The sequence below is a fragment of the Athene cunicularia genome (assembly GCF_003259725.1).
Source record: "Athene cunicularia isolate RWA chromosome 1 unlocalized genomic scaffold, athCun1 chr1_part1, whole genome shotgun sequence".
Taxonomy (NCBI): Eukaryota; Metazoa; Chordata; class Aves; order Strigiformes; family Strigidae; genus Athene; species Athene cunicularia.
In genome coordinates, this window is record NW_020799091.1 from 82,909,763 (window position 1) to 82,925,353 (window position 15,591).

At 37.5% G+C, this 15,591-nt stretch overlaps 1 protein-coding gene across 13 annotated transcripts in view; it reads right to left on the reverse strand.

The window, feature by feature from the left end:
• Positions 1–15,591, reverse strand: part of MAP7D2 (MAP7 domain containing 2) — an 81,585-nt gene that overhangs the window by 15,530 nt on the left and 50,464 nt on the right. For 4 of the 13 annotated variants that reach the window (XM_026857481.1, XM_026857460.1, XM_026857491.1 and 1 more), the window contains exons 4-9: positions 10,305–10,419; positions 9,295–9,393; positions 7,317–7,427; positions 5,916–6,038; positions 2,919–3,067; positions 1,690–1,817 (exon numbers count right to left, since the gene is read on the reverse strand). In XM_026857481.1, coding sequence (XP_026713282.1) covers positions 1,690–1,817; positions 2,919–3,067; positions 5,916–6,038; positions 7,317–7,427; positions 9,295–9,393; positions 10,305–10,419 — 725 coding nt within the window. Of the gene's footprint in view, positions 1–1,689; positions 1,818–2,918; positions 3,068–5,915; positions 6,039–7,316; positions 7,428–9,294; positions 9,394–10,304; positions 10,420–10,615; positions 10,878–15,591 lie in introns of those variants that run through there. The other 9 variants (XM_026857546.1, XM_026857470.1, XM_026857498.1 and 6 more) reach the window with 9 other exon arrangements.

Consider the following 15,591-nt stretch of genomic DNA (forward strand, 5'->3'; position numbering starts at 1 on the left):
CTCACAATCACAGAGAAACCCACCAGTAGGCTGCTTAATTTCTCCATGCAGTATCTGCTTCTTCCTCTAAAACTAGTAGTTTATATTCCTTATAGGCATGAAAACATTTTACTATTAAAAGATTCTCATAATTTGCACCTCTGGGAGAAATGTGTCCATCTTTGCCTAACCTTTTTTGGAAATTAGTGCTAAAGCTTAAGACTGGGCATACTTTTTTCATGAAGCACTAAATATCTGTTTGTTTCACAAATGCTTTTTCCTTTTTTTCCCCCAGACATGTCTATGATGAGCTATACCAACCTTTTCACTGTCTGCCCATGAAGAAGCACTTCACTCTCAGCAGTCCATTTCCCAACAACCATTTTACTTAATTAAATATGTCTCTTGGTATGCCTTTTATACTGGCTGACTGAACTGAAAGATGCATTCTGAACAGGGAATATCAGTACTTACAGATATTTTTATAGGCCAAAACTTCCCTCTATACATTTTGGAGTGCCACTAGACAATGAGCTGCTCAAAACTGTAATAATAAACTGATTGTCATTAACATTTCCCATCATCCGATTCTTCACAAGATTTATGTAGTTCAGAATCTACTGACATTATATATATAGTATTGAAAGTTTGAGAATTTTTAGCCCTATAATATGAGCCAGAATTCCAAGTTCCCAGTTGCATGCAAAGGGATATCTAAGAAAGAATGCCTAGAGTCGGATGGCTTCCTGTATTTTGTCTAACGCCAGATTAACACACAAAATCATCATCCATTAAAGGGCTATGCGCTCAGAGCTGAAACAGAAAAAGAACACCAGCTAGTTTTTGAAGTGGAAGAAATTTGTCAGAAAGGGGATCATCGAGACCGCTTCAGAATATGGCCAAGTTTCAGATTAAATAAATAAAATCAGACAAAAGGAGATAATTTTCAAGACAGAAGCAGGACCCATGAACAGGGTCGGGGTGGGGGAATCAGACAACTACTGTAGACCATGACTGCTTTAGCGTGTTTCTGAATTTGAGCCAGACTTAATACCCTGTTCTAAGAAAGCTGAAGATACATTTGGTCAGAACTGTGAGTCACAAGCTGTGGTACAGGGACCAGTGTTTTGAGTGTCTGTAACAGGCAACTAAGAAAAGCACCTCAGTTGCTAGCAAGCCCAGATATGCTATAGGTCCACAACTCTGCATGAAAAAACCAAAACAAACAACAAAAAGCAACAAACCCACAGAGGTCTGCAAATAAGCAAAGATTAAAACCAAAGGTTTAGATGATGCACAGTTAAGTATATTTGTGGAACCAGATGGTCATGCCAGTAATAGGAAATAAATATTTTAAATTCTGGAATTTCTAGTTTAGTATTGATGTTTTGTTCATTTCTTCACATTAGGCAGTGTTTCTTCAAAACCAAATAAAACAAAAGCATGTTTAAAGATAAATGTTAATAATTTCAGAAGACTGAGAAAAGGCAGAGAAGTGTGTCTAGTGAGCAGTAATGCAATGCTATGTATATTCTATCTGTTCATCTACACCTCTCTCTCCTCCTCCTCTCTCGCCACCTGCATATGTGTATAACTAAAATTAATCAGATTTTATAGAACACTTCAAAGGAAGTTCCTCAAGAATCTATGTCTCCTTTATAGGTAAGAAGCAGTTCACAGCAGATTAGACCACTAACAAGAAAGGCGTACTTAGGTGTTGCAGGTGATGCAGATCTTCTGGACATAGCAGCAGGAGAATCAGACCTTCTTAGAGGAGATCCCATACCCGATGATGAACCAGGTGTTGCGGGTCGCTTCTCTTTCTTTATCTTCTCAGTCTAGAAGCACAGTTCATTTTAGTTTCCATAATTAGGACCAATACACCAAAAATATATTTGATTTGTTTTATTAATGAGATGTCATATAAACAGATTTGTGTAACATACACATAAGATGAAAGTTCTTTAAACACCAGCTCATAGCTGAAGTGCAACGTTTTTTTATTTTATATAGCCATAACATCCCCATGCCCCTCATGTCTCACATGGACATAGTATACAAGTTGCAGATAAGTAACACCACATGAGAGCTTCTGCAAGAGTTCTTGGGAAGGGTAGCAGCCCTGGGCGGAGTTTTCAAAATCAACTATGTGCTCCTGAAACACCTCTTAGACATGATCAGTAGTGCACCCAGGCATCTCACAGAAATGCTGCTGGATGTAACACTGTGAATCACACCTCAGACAGATACTACACAAATCTTTAGCTCCCAGCTTCGGTCCTCTCACTTGCATCTAATTTAGATGGCATGAATCACCCTACTATTAACTATTACAAGACACAGGACCTTATGTGAATTTTACAGCCTTAGCATAGATTCTTTTATAAACATGCCTTACACTGTGTAGACTCACTAAAGGTGAATGACTTGTTTGCTTTTCTGGAAACTACAGTGGATCAATAAGGCACCTTTTAAGCAAAAAGCATTAAAAAAGTCCACAGAAAGAGTTAAGCAATTGCTACAAAACAGAGGCACTGTCAACACATTTGGCAAGTTTCCAAAATATGTGAAGCTTTCTAATTAACCAGTAAGACTGGATAATCATACTCAGAGAGATCCTGTTTGTCATCCCCCTTCCAAGAAGCTGCAGGCAAGTCCAGAAACATACACTTCAGTGCCAGAAATCTCAGTTCCCTGAAAATAAAGGTGTTGCTGTTCCAAATACCAGCACTTAACACTGATTCCCAGGAGAAGGAAGATATTAAAATGCTGCTAAATGGGGGCACAAAAGCAACAGATGCATGAAAGGCTTAACTTCTTACTGCTTACTTCTTATAACAGGGGTAGCAGTTTATTTTTATGAATGTTGTCTTTCCCTTTACAACTAGAAGACGCAACAGTTTACCCAGAAGAGAAATCAAAAACCACTGCAAACCCACCTGAGTAATTTCAGCTGCAGCTGCCCCTTTCATGGCATCAGAAGTGGAAGGTGAAGTTGCCTTCTTTCTGTCAGTGCTTCGGGTGGGGGAAGGCTTGTAAGGAGATTTAAGAGGACTAGCTGGTGCTACACGAGGACAGATATGGAATACTAAAGAGTTATAGTACAATAGCAAGAGCAAAGGGGAGCAAGAGAGGAAGTAAAGGAGAGGAGAAAACAGCATACTTTTATGTTATAATGTTCAAAGATAAGTTTTTAAGGTTTTTTCAAAAATGTTTCAAAAGATCACATAACACATTCAACATGGTCCCATATTGACCAAAAATGCCTCAACTAAAAGTAACATTTTATAGGACTCTTCTTTTTTAAGTTATCTCTAAAATATCACTCTCTTACTCATACACCTTTTGAATCACCTATGACTGTGATATTTTTTTCTTCCGGAAAGTCCAGTTTCCTTTGACTATGATAAAAAGAATAATCAAATAATTCTGGTTGAGTGAGTTTTGAACAAATACTGCAAAACAGGAAAGGTGACAGAAGAGTAGAGCAATTTTTTTTTTTTTTTTTTAAAGCCTGGACATGGCAAAGACTCCTAAATATCTTAATTGCTTTTCAAAATATTACTTAATTAAAAAAACCCAAACCAAACCTAAACACTGCTGTAGGTACTTCAGTTATTGTTATTTGTGGTAGACATCAGTTTTAGTGTGATACATGCATTACAGCTTACAGGGCAACTTTTTCTGGGTATTTTTTCTTTATTTGCAGTATGAACAGGGTGTTTTTCTAAACAGGGTATTTTACTCCTGGTTTTGCTCACATTGCCTTCTAAGATGAAACGTTCACATACCTATAGATCAACAGACTATATGCTTTATTAATGACAGAGACTAATTGTAACAATGTGACAGCGTGTTTCCAAACTTATTCAACTGAAGAACATTAGTGACTTTAGAAAAGCAGTAATTATGTTCAAATGTCAAGGAATTCACGTTTACTTTTTTTTTTTTTTTTTTTTTTTTTTTTTTTATTGGGGGCAGTCCTTTAAGACTTCCTGTATGCTTTTAAGTTTAACTGGACCTGTGTATTCTTGACTGACTTTCCAGCAAGTTGGCAAAAGTTCACTGAATATTAAGAACGATGTTCAGACACTTAAATGTTGCTTAAGTATTTTTACTTCAACTCTAAAATAACCCCTGTATGGGTCCAATAACAACTGTTTGCCTGAATATCATGACTCAGAGTGACACTAACAGAGAAAGAGTCTTAAATTAAGACTACTCCTTTTTAAGTTTACAGAAAATGCAAGAGCAGAGCAATTTTGACCCAAACATCATGACATGAGGCACAGTTTGAGCTCCTGAATAGGAAGAGCCCTCTTTCCTGTTCAAGAAGCTACTTCTACAGAGGGAACCACACAACAAATGGGATATCTCCCTCAACTCTCAGAGGCCTCTCTATTGATGCTGTTTGCCACCTGTGTCTGATTGCCTTGAGAGGAAGTGACAAGAGGATGCTAGTTCAGAGAGCTGTTCCTAGAACCAGCACTCCTGTTTCAGCTCAGGAAAAAGCAGTTTACAGGCCAAACTATATCCTTGTCAGACATGCCACCGTGCTACTTTAAAGATCCTGCAATGATGAGAGAGGTAACACTGGGAGTTTACAAACAAAACGAGTGGGGAAGGACAAAGGAAGTCCCTACTGATTTCCTCAATATCAAATCCAACAAGGAAAACAACATCTGTAGGTGGCCCCAGCAATTCAACTCAAAATTTTAATATACTGATCTAATTTCAACTCAGCTTTGGTTCAGTCTTAGCAGTAGTTGATCCCTGAGCAGTCAGTAAACTGGGAATTTTATCATGGGCCAAGTACTGTATGACAACATTTCTGCTTCCAACAGATGCTGCTTTTAATGTAGAAACAAGGGAAATAATATTAGAGTCATTCAATATCTATGTCTCTATGTAACAAATCAGTAATGCACAAAGGAAAGTAGGTTTACTTTGCAATTCATTTTTAAATAGATTCATATAAAAAGCACAGATGCAGGACCTGAGTGTATTTCAATTATGGTGTATAAAAATACTCATCATGAAGATGAACAGTCTTTTACTGTCTAACTAGTTTTATCCTGAAAAAAAAAGGTTCCTTTTGCAGACAGGTATTTGGGTGTAGATTTGCAGTGGTTTTTTGTTTGTTTTTTTTTGTTTTTTTTTGTTTTTTAATAAAAGTAAAAACAGCTGTTAAAAATTTCGTCCTTGTTTCATCAAATATTATGACCAGCAATAGCTCTGTAAGTAGTAACTACTCTGGAATTCAGGCACTTGTGTATTAGCCAGACTGGAAACATATTTGATAGATGTTTGCAAAGTAAGGGCTTTATTAGACTGCCATTTAACAGATAGGTACAGTAACTATCATCCCTAATTTTTAGTTTCTTAAAGATCAATAATTTCTGAACTAACACATACCTATCGGCGTCTCTGTTTTTTTCCTTTAAGTATCATTTTACATGCATACATACAAACATACACATATATATAAAAATAGACATACAGTCACACAGTTAAAGGCAAAAAGTAATTTAACAGCACAGAACTGGAACCTTGGTAAAAATAATTAAGGCTCAAATGGCGCACTGGGATTTTTGTTCTACATACTATTTGAGTATGAAAGTGGAGGACATTAATATATCAAATAAAGCCTCTTGAGAGGTGTCACACACTGGTCTAAAACAGTTTCTTAAATGAATATATTCAGTTTTCCATTGGCTTAGGTTTTAGGGATTTTGTTAATTTGATTTTTTGATTTAGAATGAGGCAGACAAGATGATGTGCTATTTCAAGCTTTTAAATACACTGCTATCATGAACAACTTAGTTTGTACTATCATGTATACTGTCATTTGGTTCATAGTACTCCATTTCTCTCAGCAACAGCTCAAATGCAACAAAAACATACCTTACCAGTTTCAAAGTAATTCACATTTTTACCTGGATTATTGTACTGCTCAGAAAGCATTAATGTACTTCTGCTTCTGGCTAAAGATGACTGTGTGGGAGTCAGCAGTCGAGAAACAATAAAGTTTTCCATTGGACTAAGATGCATGCGGTGAGCTGAAGGATGGGAGCAAATAAAATTTAACATGCAAAGAAATAAAACAATGTTACATTTAAATGACTGAAAGAAAATGATGAAATGATTAAATAAAAAAACCTGAAGTGTTTGAGATTTAAAATATTTAAAGATAACTTTCATTCCCTCTGAAAAAAGGTTTATAGTTTCTCCATCGTTTTATATTATTTTCCCACCTGCACAATAAATATTGTAAGGTTAAGACCACGTTGCATTTTTTTCTTACAGACGCATGTTCCATTCTGTAAAATGGTTGCTTTCATGACTCAGCATGAAAAATGTTTGCCTTCTTCCTCAGTAGGAAAGATAAAACATTTGGTACAACCGCACAGCTACTTACTAATGTGCCAACCATACTGGACTGCATTTAAAAATTTGCAGTCTCACTGCATAATATTTTTATTTACACAATATGCCTGCATTCCTTCCTACTCCATAAACATAAGCGTCAACTATATCACACATACTCATAGATGCTCCTATTACATGCATGTATATATAGCCATCTATCATAATAACCTCAACGCTATTAATGAGTTTTCATTAAGCAATTCAGAAATTAAAGAAAATTTACCTTCCCTTTTCATTCTAGAAACAAGCCTTCATTGTCACTTATTTCAGTCAATATATTTTTTCTCATTAGAGAGTTTTAAAAAGGGGGGGGAGAAGGAAAAAGAAAAAGACACCAAAACAAACAAAAAAAAAATCCAAAGAGTTCACAGCAGGATAAACCCTTCCGTACTCTCTGTAGGTTTAGTAATCACTAATCCCTCAATATGATCATCTTTTGCTGAACCTCACTTGGATCAGAGTTTCAAATCAAATTAAAGGGCTCTACAACTCTGGTCACTAGACTGAAGCCTTCCAAGTGGCTCATCAGACATACTTCTGCCCACAGTGCATCCCATGTCTATTGACCAGCCACACGTTTGGTTTGCTTGTTTTTCATTATTTGGCTAGATGATCACAATCTGTACAGTTATAGGAAATTACTGCAGTCACAGCATTTACTGGAGTATCAAAAATTGAAAAAGAATCAGTAAAAAACCCCACAGCTTTTGTTGCTGGACTGGGATCTCCAATATAGCAGCAGAGTCTTGGGACAGGCTGCAGAACTGTTTTACTGTATTAACTTGCAACCTCTCAAATGTTTGAATTCTTCTGAATAATAGACACAAGCAAGTTAAAGCCATATGGACAAGAAGTGCTTTAAGCAGAAGGAGAGTTTACGCTGGTAGGAGTCCAGCATATTCACTTGCCTCTGTCGGGGGAATGTGTTATTGCCGCTGTGGAGGAGGAGAGGCGCTTACTGATTGGCGATTCCATTTGCTTTGGCAGATTCATTGTAGAAGCTGAAAGTTTGTCACATGCTGCAGAGAGACGCATTGAAGATATTTGTATTCATATCACAGTGTTGATCAACTCCCAAAATTAACCTCGCATTTGTACTCATGGCCCTAGCCACTGATCATAGCACTGAATAAGGCATGAGATAAGCTCCTTCTGACTGCTGGAGGACCATAATTTTGTAAGATATGCTCTGGGATGCAACTTCTCTGCTTGTGAATTTCCAGTTCTACAACAGCCTATCTTTTATACTGCCACAGGCAAATAATTATGTATCATGTCTCAGCGAGTGAAGCCATTCTGATACAAGATACTCAATATCAGCACAAGCAGAAAGTTACCAGAAGAAAATGAACTGCACACACGACAGCTCTGAACTTCTCATCTCCATTCACTCTCCCCTCTACTTTCAGTCTAAAAGAGCTGAGGTAGACCTCAGGTATTATTCGAATACAAACACAAAATAACCAATATTCGTGCATTCACATGATGAGAATTCACTGTTTTAATGACTGATCTGGCACCACACATTGGGCTTTATCTTTTTGTGCTTGAGAACATTTAAAAAAAAGGCAACTTTTTGGTACTACCCCAAGTGCTTTCATTTTTCTTTTGAAATAGTCTTTGACAAGGTATGTTTGAGCACAATACCTGTCTCCTACCTTGCCATTTATTCAACCGAATGACAGAAAAATGTTATTCAAGTATTACTACAGTGTAGTAGTACATGATGATCACTGCACGATGCTCAGAAGCTGAAAGCATAGATACTTTGTCCCTTGAATTTGAATTTTATTTCCTTCAAAACCAAAAACATTATCAGCTAGTGACCTGTGTGTGGCTCTAATTCTGCAGCCCCTAAGTTACTGCATTCCCTATTACATCCATCAAAACATTGCCTCAGCACAGTCTGCAAGATTTGCCTTCATCTACTACAGTAAGGCATACAATTCTCTGTTTGCAGTTTTAAAAAAGCAGGTATAATGCTGCTTTGCTGCAAAACATCAGTTGCACATCCAAATCTCTTTGTATGTGAGCAACAATTAGTGCAAAAATTTCAGTCTGTTTGCACAGAAATAATAGTTCAGTGAGACTGTAGTCAGAAAAACATTTACTGTGTATTCTGCAGGAGTGATATCCAAGCCCAGCTCCTCTGTGGGGAGAGAGGGAATCTTGTTCTTAAAAAGCACTTGTGTTACGTTTTCAAAATGCAAAGTAAATTTGCAACCAAATTATAAATCCTATATGCAATCCATTCTTAATTTCTGGAAGACTCATCTACTTTACAGTCCTTTTCTGAGAATAATAATTAAAAAAAAAAAAAAAAAGGAAGTTTGTTACAAACACCCACTTGGGCAAAATCCACTTTGGGGGGCTCGAAACATAGCATAACTGTTTATAACGAATTTACTTATTCTTAAAGTATTTTAGAAAAAGGCCCCTGAGATGGAAAAAGAGGACTGTTTCAATGAAACATGGTCTTCATAAACATTTTCTCTTACTGTGCAACTGAAATTTTTTTCAACAGCACCTGCGCATGTCCATCACAACTGTCAAATATATGCATAATTATATTTACACACACAAAAAACACAGAGCACCAGCAAAATTAACAAAGATGAGAATCTGAGCAGCAGAAGTCTACAGTTAGTGATAAAACCATGAAATGCCTCTACTGTGCTGAAATGCGAGGCATGCACTGTTCCACCATGGCAAAATTAAAAGGAAATTAAAAAGACATTTGGTCCACATCGCTAAGGGTAATGCCGTAGAGTACCAGACTGAAATAATAAGAAAACAGTGGTTAGGAAGGACGAGATCAGTGGATGGATTACAGTGATTAGAACAGTTATAAACGAGACATGATGGTACTGTGATTCTCTGAAATACCATTGAAGGAATCAGCAGGAGCAGTAGAGGTCACAGGGTCTGGAGGAAGGGTGTTGGCAGCTAAACCTAGAACAGGGGGTGGGGTATTTTCTGATTCACCTATACAGCAGAGAAATCAGAGCAAAGAAAGGTGAAAGAAATTACTGAATAAGTTGGGGGAGCTGGAATTAAGCATAAACTGCATCATAGAGACAAACTGATTTCTTTCTCGAAGTATAAAAGACTTAAACATATTTTATTTCCTGGCTTTTTTTTACGGCATACCACGAAAACTATGATGTGAAACAGAGTTTGCCTTTTTAAAAGTATATTTGCGCACTGTTTAAAAGAGAGTAATGGTCATATTTCATCATCATCCAAACATGGGTATTTCTCCCATAACCTCAGTTTATTCAAACCTCACAAATTTAAGTAAATTATATGATTTAAAACAGAAAACATGCATCTTTTTGAAATATAAAAGCAGTACATGACTGATTATGTAATACAAAGAATTCGTTCTGAAGTCAAATCAAAAAAAGCAGCAACAAAAAGTATGTGGGGGAAAAAACGGAAACTATTTTAAACTACATATGCTGCATAGTCATCTAGAAATTCCCACCAGGTTTTCAGAAGTACCAAACAAAAGCAGATCATCTTTTGCAAGGCTTAGACAGCACTCAGTCCTTTGGCGAATATTAAATTCACTGTGTGCATGGGAAGACAATGCGGGGGAAGAAGATAAGGGAAAGAGAGCATAAATTTTAATTTTAGCATTTAGCATCCTCCAAACAGATTTTGGTTACTCTATTAAAATTATCTGCATTCCTAAAGTTAGGAGTGACCTTTCTCCCCAGAAAGTATTAGAGAGAGAAAAGCCTGGCAAGCAATTATAAAGCATTTATTCAAACCCCAAGGCAGTAGCCCCTACAGTACCACCCTAACTACAAAATGCATCATCCTCACTACTTCCACAACCTCATGCATTTTGCACTTGAAATAGGCTGCCTGCATTGCAGATCTTCACTTACCATCTCTCCCTCCTGAGCCTGCAGCCAGTGCTCCTCCCCACGACCATCGCTTCTGCTTCTGTTCCAGCTGCTGACTGCGTTCAAGGGATCGACGCATCATGGCTTCTAAACGTTCCTGGTTATATTGGTACAAAAACAGAAACCAAATCTGAATCAGTTCTTTAGGAGCTTTTTTTTTTTTTCTGTTTCCTCCTCCTGAAGCCATGCTAAAAATACACAGTTGCCCTGTTGCTCCATGCAAGATGATTACAGGAGCTTGTCTGCAGTAAAAGAAAAGGACTGAATAAAGAAGGTATCAGCATGGTACCTACCTCCAGATATGTGTATCCTTTGTCTGCAAGCCACTGAGGTCACTACAGAGGCCTAAGTAAATAACACAGGTTGCATCACTGCTTAGCATCTGCTCCTGCTGGTGAGGCTGCTGCTGTGCTCTGGACTTAATTTGTATAAGAATAATGCTCGACAAGCATTAACTCCTTCTTGTCTATGCAGACCTCAGGATTTTTTTTCCATCCCTTTCTGAGCACAGCTAAATTGCTGCAATGCCAGTGGCTCCTCCTAGCCACGCAGATAAATGATCACTTCAAACCCAAAGTAGGTTACTTTGCAGGATGCCAGATTTATTTATTTATTTTTACAAAAACTCCCTCCCTTTCTTCCACTATGTTTTTCCACTACAGTCTAGGCATTTAAGAGCTTCTGATTATTTTTTCCCTTATGTATTTTTTTTAGCATATGCCCAGATCATGCTGTTCTGAGATTTATTTTATTTCCCTCCACCCCCACGTTCTTCTCCATGGCTCGATGTGTTAGGATTTTCAGATGTGAAGAACAAGGAGGTTTCTTTCCCTCCCAAAATCCTGCTCTGCCTTTAACTCACAGCTAGGTATGGTCACTTTATTCCCTCCCCAACACCTTCTAACTCAATTAAAAACCTCCATTCAATTTTGTTCTGACTCCTCCCTCTGGTAATTTCTCGGTAGTTTACTGTTGTGGCAATGATCTCTGCACATTATCTTTTCCTCCTTTCAAGCATATAAAACCTAGTTCTTCCCCATCCACTGTTCCATCACCTACGCCCCTCTTCCTTTCCTCCTCCCAGTACCACATTCACGGCTGGCAACCTCTTCACTCTCAGACTGCAGCAGCCTAAGCCCTACCTGTGACAAATGAGTCTATCTTGCTGCCCCCAACTCCCGTCCCAATGATTTTTAGCCCTTTGTTCCTATTAGTAATTTTGGTCCTATTACTTACTAACTTTGCTACGTTCTTCCAGTCTAGTATAAAATTCCTATTGTATTTACTTCAAACTCTTGATCTTGCAGGTTTCTACAATTACATCACATCCCCTTCAATTTCTAACAATCCCCTGCTCTGTCTCCAATATCTTTTGGTAGCTCAGATCAACTGTGAGAAACTTCTGCATCTCCTGGCAGAAATTTCAGTCTTTGTTCAAGCGTGTCACCTTCAGTCTCTGCACTGACGTTGAGTCTCTTGTCTTTGATGGACCTCCTTCAGCAGAGCAGACCCTAATATCAGGCACCTCCAGTAACTACCGCACCTGGGACTTTTATGCACATAGCTGTAAATTTTGTGCTACCTTCCCGGGGGTCTGTCTGTGGTCACTGGCTTTCTACAACACCAGACGCCCTCTCATAATCTTCTGGCAATATACTTTTGTCTCTTCCACATCTTTGAAGAATCTCTTCTACTACCATGACTTCCAGTAATTTATTTCTGACATCATTTTTTCCATCTCATCCAGCCCTGCTAACAGTTATGCATCAATTTCAAGAGCAAGCCACTACCTTTTGTCTTTAAGCTCTCAATTTTATTACAAATCACTTGTAGCATGAAGAATGCCATTATATTACTCTCTATACAGTGAGTGAAAAAAGGTAATTCTTGCACACACTTTCTATCATTCTTGGCTCTCAAGTTCCTGTTACCTTTAGGCCAGGTGACCCACCCTGCTGTTATAATTTCTACTGCCATCTACTGCCGTATCTTTTGGTTATGTGTTTTGAGCTCTCACTTCAGTTTCATCTCCATTCTATGTCTTTAGCTCATGGTCTATCAGATGACATCATGCAAAGTTCACTGAAAGCAGGCAGCTGCTTCCCCACCCTCCCTCCTCCTCTTTTTCCCCCTTCTGTCTAGTCAGTGCCATCAGTGTCCAGGCAGGCATGCAAATGCTCTGTCTCTCCTCCTCCTTTTTCTCTCTACAGAGCAAATGTAGGAAGCATCACAAAGCACAGCCTATTCTGCAACAGCACAGAAAAAAAAAAAAACAGTTTTGAATACCCTATCACTTTTTCTTCGGTGTGAAAAGAAAACAGTCTTCCAATCTCTGGAATCCGAAGTCATTCCCCTCTGATTTAGTTTGATACAGTCTATCTTTCTCCTCTTGCTACCTGACAATGCGATTTTCATGTTTAAAATCTATGTGTGGTGGCTTTACATTTCAAATTCACACTTTTTGCTTTTAACTTCCCACCCCCCAACATTAATTCTGTTTCAGTCCCTTTTCTGTACTTTTTCCAAACCTCACATCCTATTTCATCACCAGTTCTTCTCTGCAGCCTGCTTCTTTTCATTATCTTCTTCCACTATACATCTTGCCCCAAATACACTTTCTACCCTTACTCTTTACAAAGGAAAATCACCTTCCCATTTCTCTCTCAGTAAAGCATACACTTTTACAGAATCTCTTTCTTTCTCTCTCTCTCTTTCTCTCTCTCTCTCTCTCTTTCTCTCTCTCTCTCTCTTTCTTTCCATATCTAATGAATGTTATACATTAATCAAAAAAAAAAAGATGAAAGCAGTCAAGTTTCAATTATCTGGGTGATTTAAGTTTGGTGGGTTTTTTAATGCTGCTTGAAGCAAGGACCAGCAATTTTCTGTAGTTTGCAAACCACAGAATACACTTATACCACCTACTATGAAAGCACTGTTTTAAGAATAAAATGCATGATGAAAGAGATTAAAGAAATTAAATTATTTTCCACACATATTTGAAAGCCTATGCTACCTACAATCTGAGGTTGAAATCTTCAGTTACATGATGTGGAGAGGATCATTCATTCTCACTTGCAAAGAGCTTTTCATTAAAGCACTACAGAACATAACTATTCAACCTCATGAAAGCCTGCAGATACAGCTTAGATAAAGAACAACATGAAGGCCATTTTTCACAAAGAAAGGATAATTATTTAAAAGCATTCTAAGTTAGCACAAAACTAAAAAGCCAAATAAAACAGTAAGACACATGGAAGCATAGCATAAACAACTCTCATAATAATTTGGTCTGTGACAAAAACTGAACAAGACAAAACATTCCTTCGTGTGCAAACCCCTTCCTCTCAATGTTATAGATGAAGTACCTTCTTAAAAACAGAGCAAACTATCCACATGATCCTCATTTGGGAAATCTAACAGCCATAGGTAGAGGAAATCATCTCTGCACTAAAGATATAGTGAGGTTCCACAAAAAATTATAATGTACAAGCTTTGCATGTAGGTTAAATTAAGAATGAGTAAAACCGTAAAAAGAGAGACATCTACTGCTTGTATTGAAAATATACATGTTACTTTCCAAAATCCATAGTTATTCATCCAGATTTTCCTCAGACTAAGAAAAAACAAATGTTTGCACTGTCTGAATTAGAAACAAAAAACAACTCCCCAAAACCAAAGAAACCAAACCAACACAGAGAATACAAATAATTTAACTGAAGTACTTTCCTCTTCTCTATGTAAAACATGACACAGACATGAAAAAAAGAAAAAAAGTTTTACAAGTATTATGACTGAAAATAACTCATGCAAACAATTTTAAAACAATCTACCTTATACCTACAACATCTAGAAGAGTCCAAAAAACCTCCTCCTCTTTACTCTTATATTCATCATCACTGTCTGTAAGTAGCTTACTGTTTCCTGATATTGGCTTTATTATCTTTTTTATCTTTGAGTGGCACTTCTACATAGCAACAAGAGCTCTGTTATTTTCTATTTAAAGAATGCATTAAAAGGCAATACAGTATTTTAAAATTTAACTACCCTTCTGAATAGAATTAATTTCTACTCTCAAGCAATTACCATTAAAGGTGCATATTAAGGGTGTGTGCATCAAAGAACAAGACAGGACAAATGAAGTCTCTGCACCAAGGTACATGGGAAGTGGCAGCAGCAAGCAATGGGGAGGGGGGGAGCAGAGGACGGTCAGTGTTGTAATGAGGACTAAACTCATCTCATATCCACCACACAGCAGATTGAATGACTGCTTGCACAGCAACCTCAAAACAGTTTGCAGCAAAATTTTTGTATTACTCACACAACTGAATTCCACTCAGCATATGAATCGCCAAAATATGTTTGGAAAGCAGTTATTATTTTTATATAATTCAAAATGTAATTAGCTTTGAATTATAATATAGTAAGTAATTAGCAATGTACCATCTTGAGAGTTTTTCACTCTCTTCTGTTTAAGTGCATACTTTTTATAAATGTAACAAACACTGCATGTGCACCAAACCAATCTCTCAAATGCTTTTCCATTTAGCAGTTTTTACACCAATTTTTCAAGTCTGAGTGATGGATTAGATTTGATGGTGTCCAGCAGTACCAGTCCATTCAGATGTTAGTATATTGGTAAGATCACTAATAATTTTATCAATTTCCTTTTTAAAAAAATCTGATGGCTTTATCAAAAATGTATCTTTGACTAGACAGATGTTATTGCTCTTATTTGCACTAATATCCTTGACATAGCCTGTACAAGTGATGCCCATATTGTCTTACTAATACCGGAACAGAAGAACACAGCTTCTACAGAGACTTCCCAATACCCTGTGTACAGCTAAACATTTATTTCCAAGGTATTTCCAAGTCACAGGGAAGTTCAAGATAAGGAAAGCGAAAAAATATTTTAAGGGAACAAGGACTAGTTTTGCTTTTATCCAGCCCTAAAGCCACTGGCTACTTACTGTTAAAAGCAACTCTTTAATAGCTTCTGTTGAACAACACCACGCTTCTTTCCTTAAGGCTCAGGGACTGCTTTTACTAAAGGAAGTAGGCAGCTTTAGAAGTAATATGGAGAGAAGGGCAGTACTACTGAAGACCTCTACAGATAAGAAAGGTGCAGTCAACGCAGACAAGATGATTTTCAGACACATTTATTCAGTTCCTATCTGAGGAACTGGACACGATTCTACTGTGCTCTGCAAAAAGACCCAGCTGCCCCAGAGGAGAACTCTGACAAACATTTCCATTCCCATCAACACAG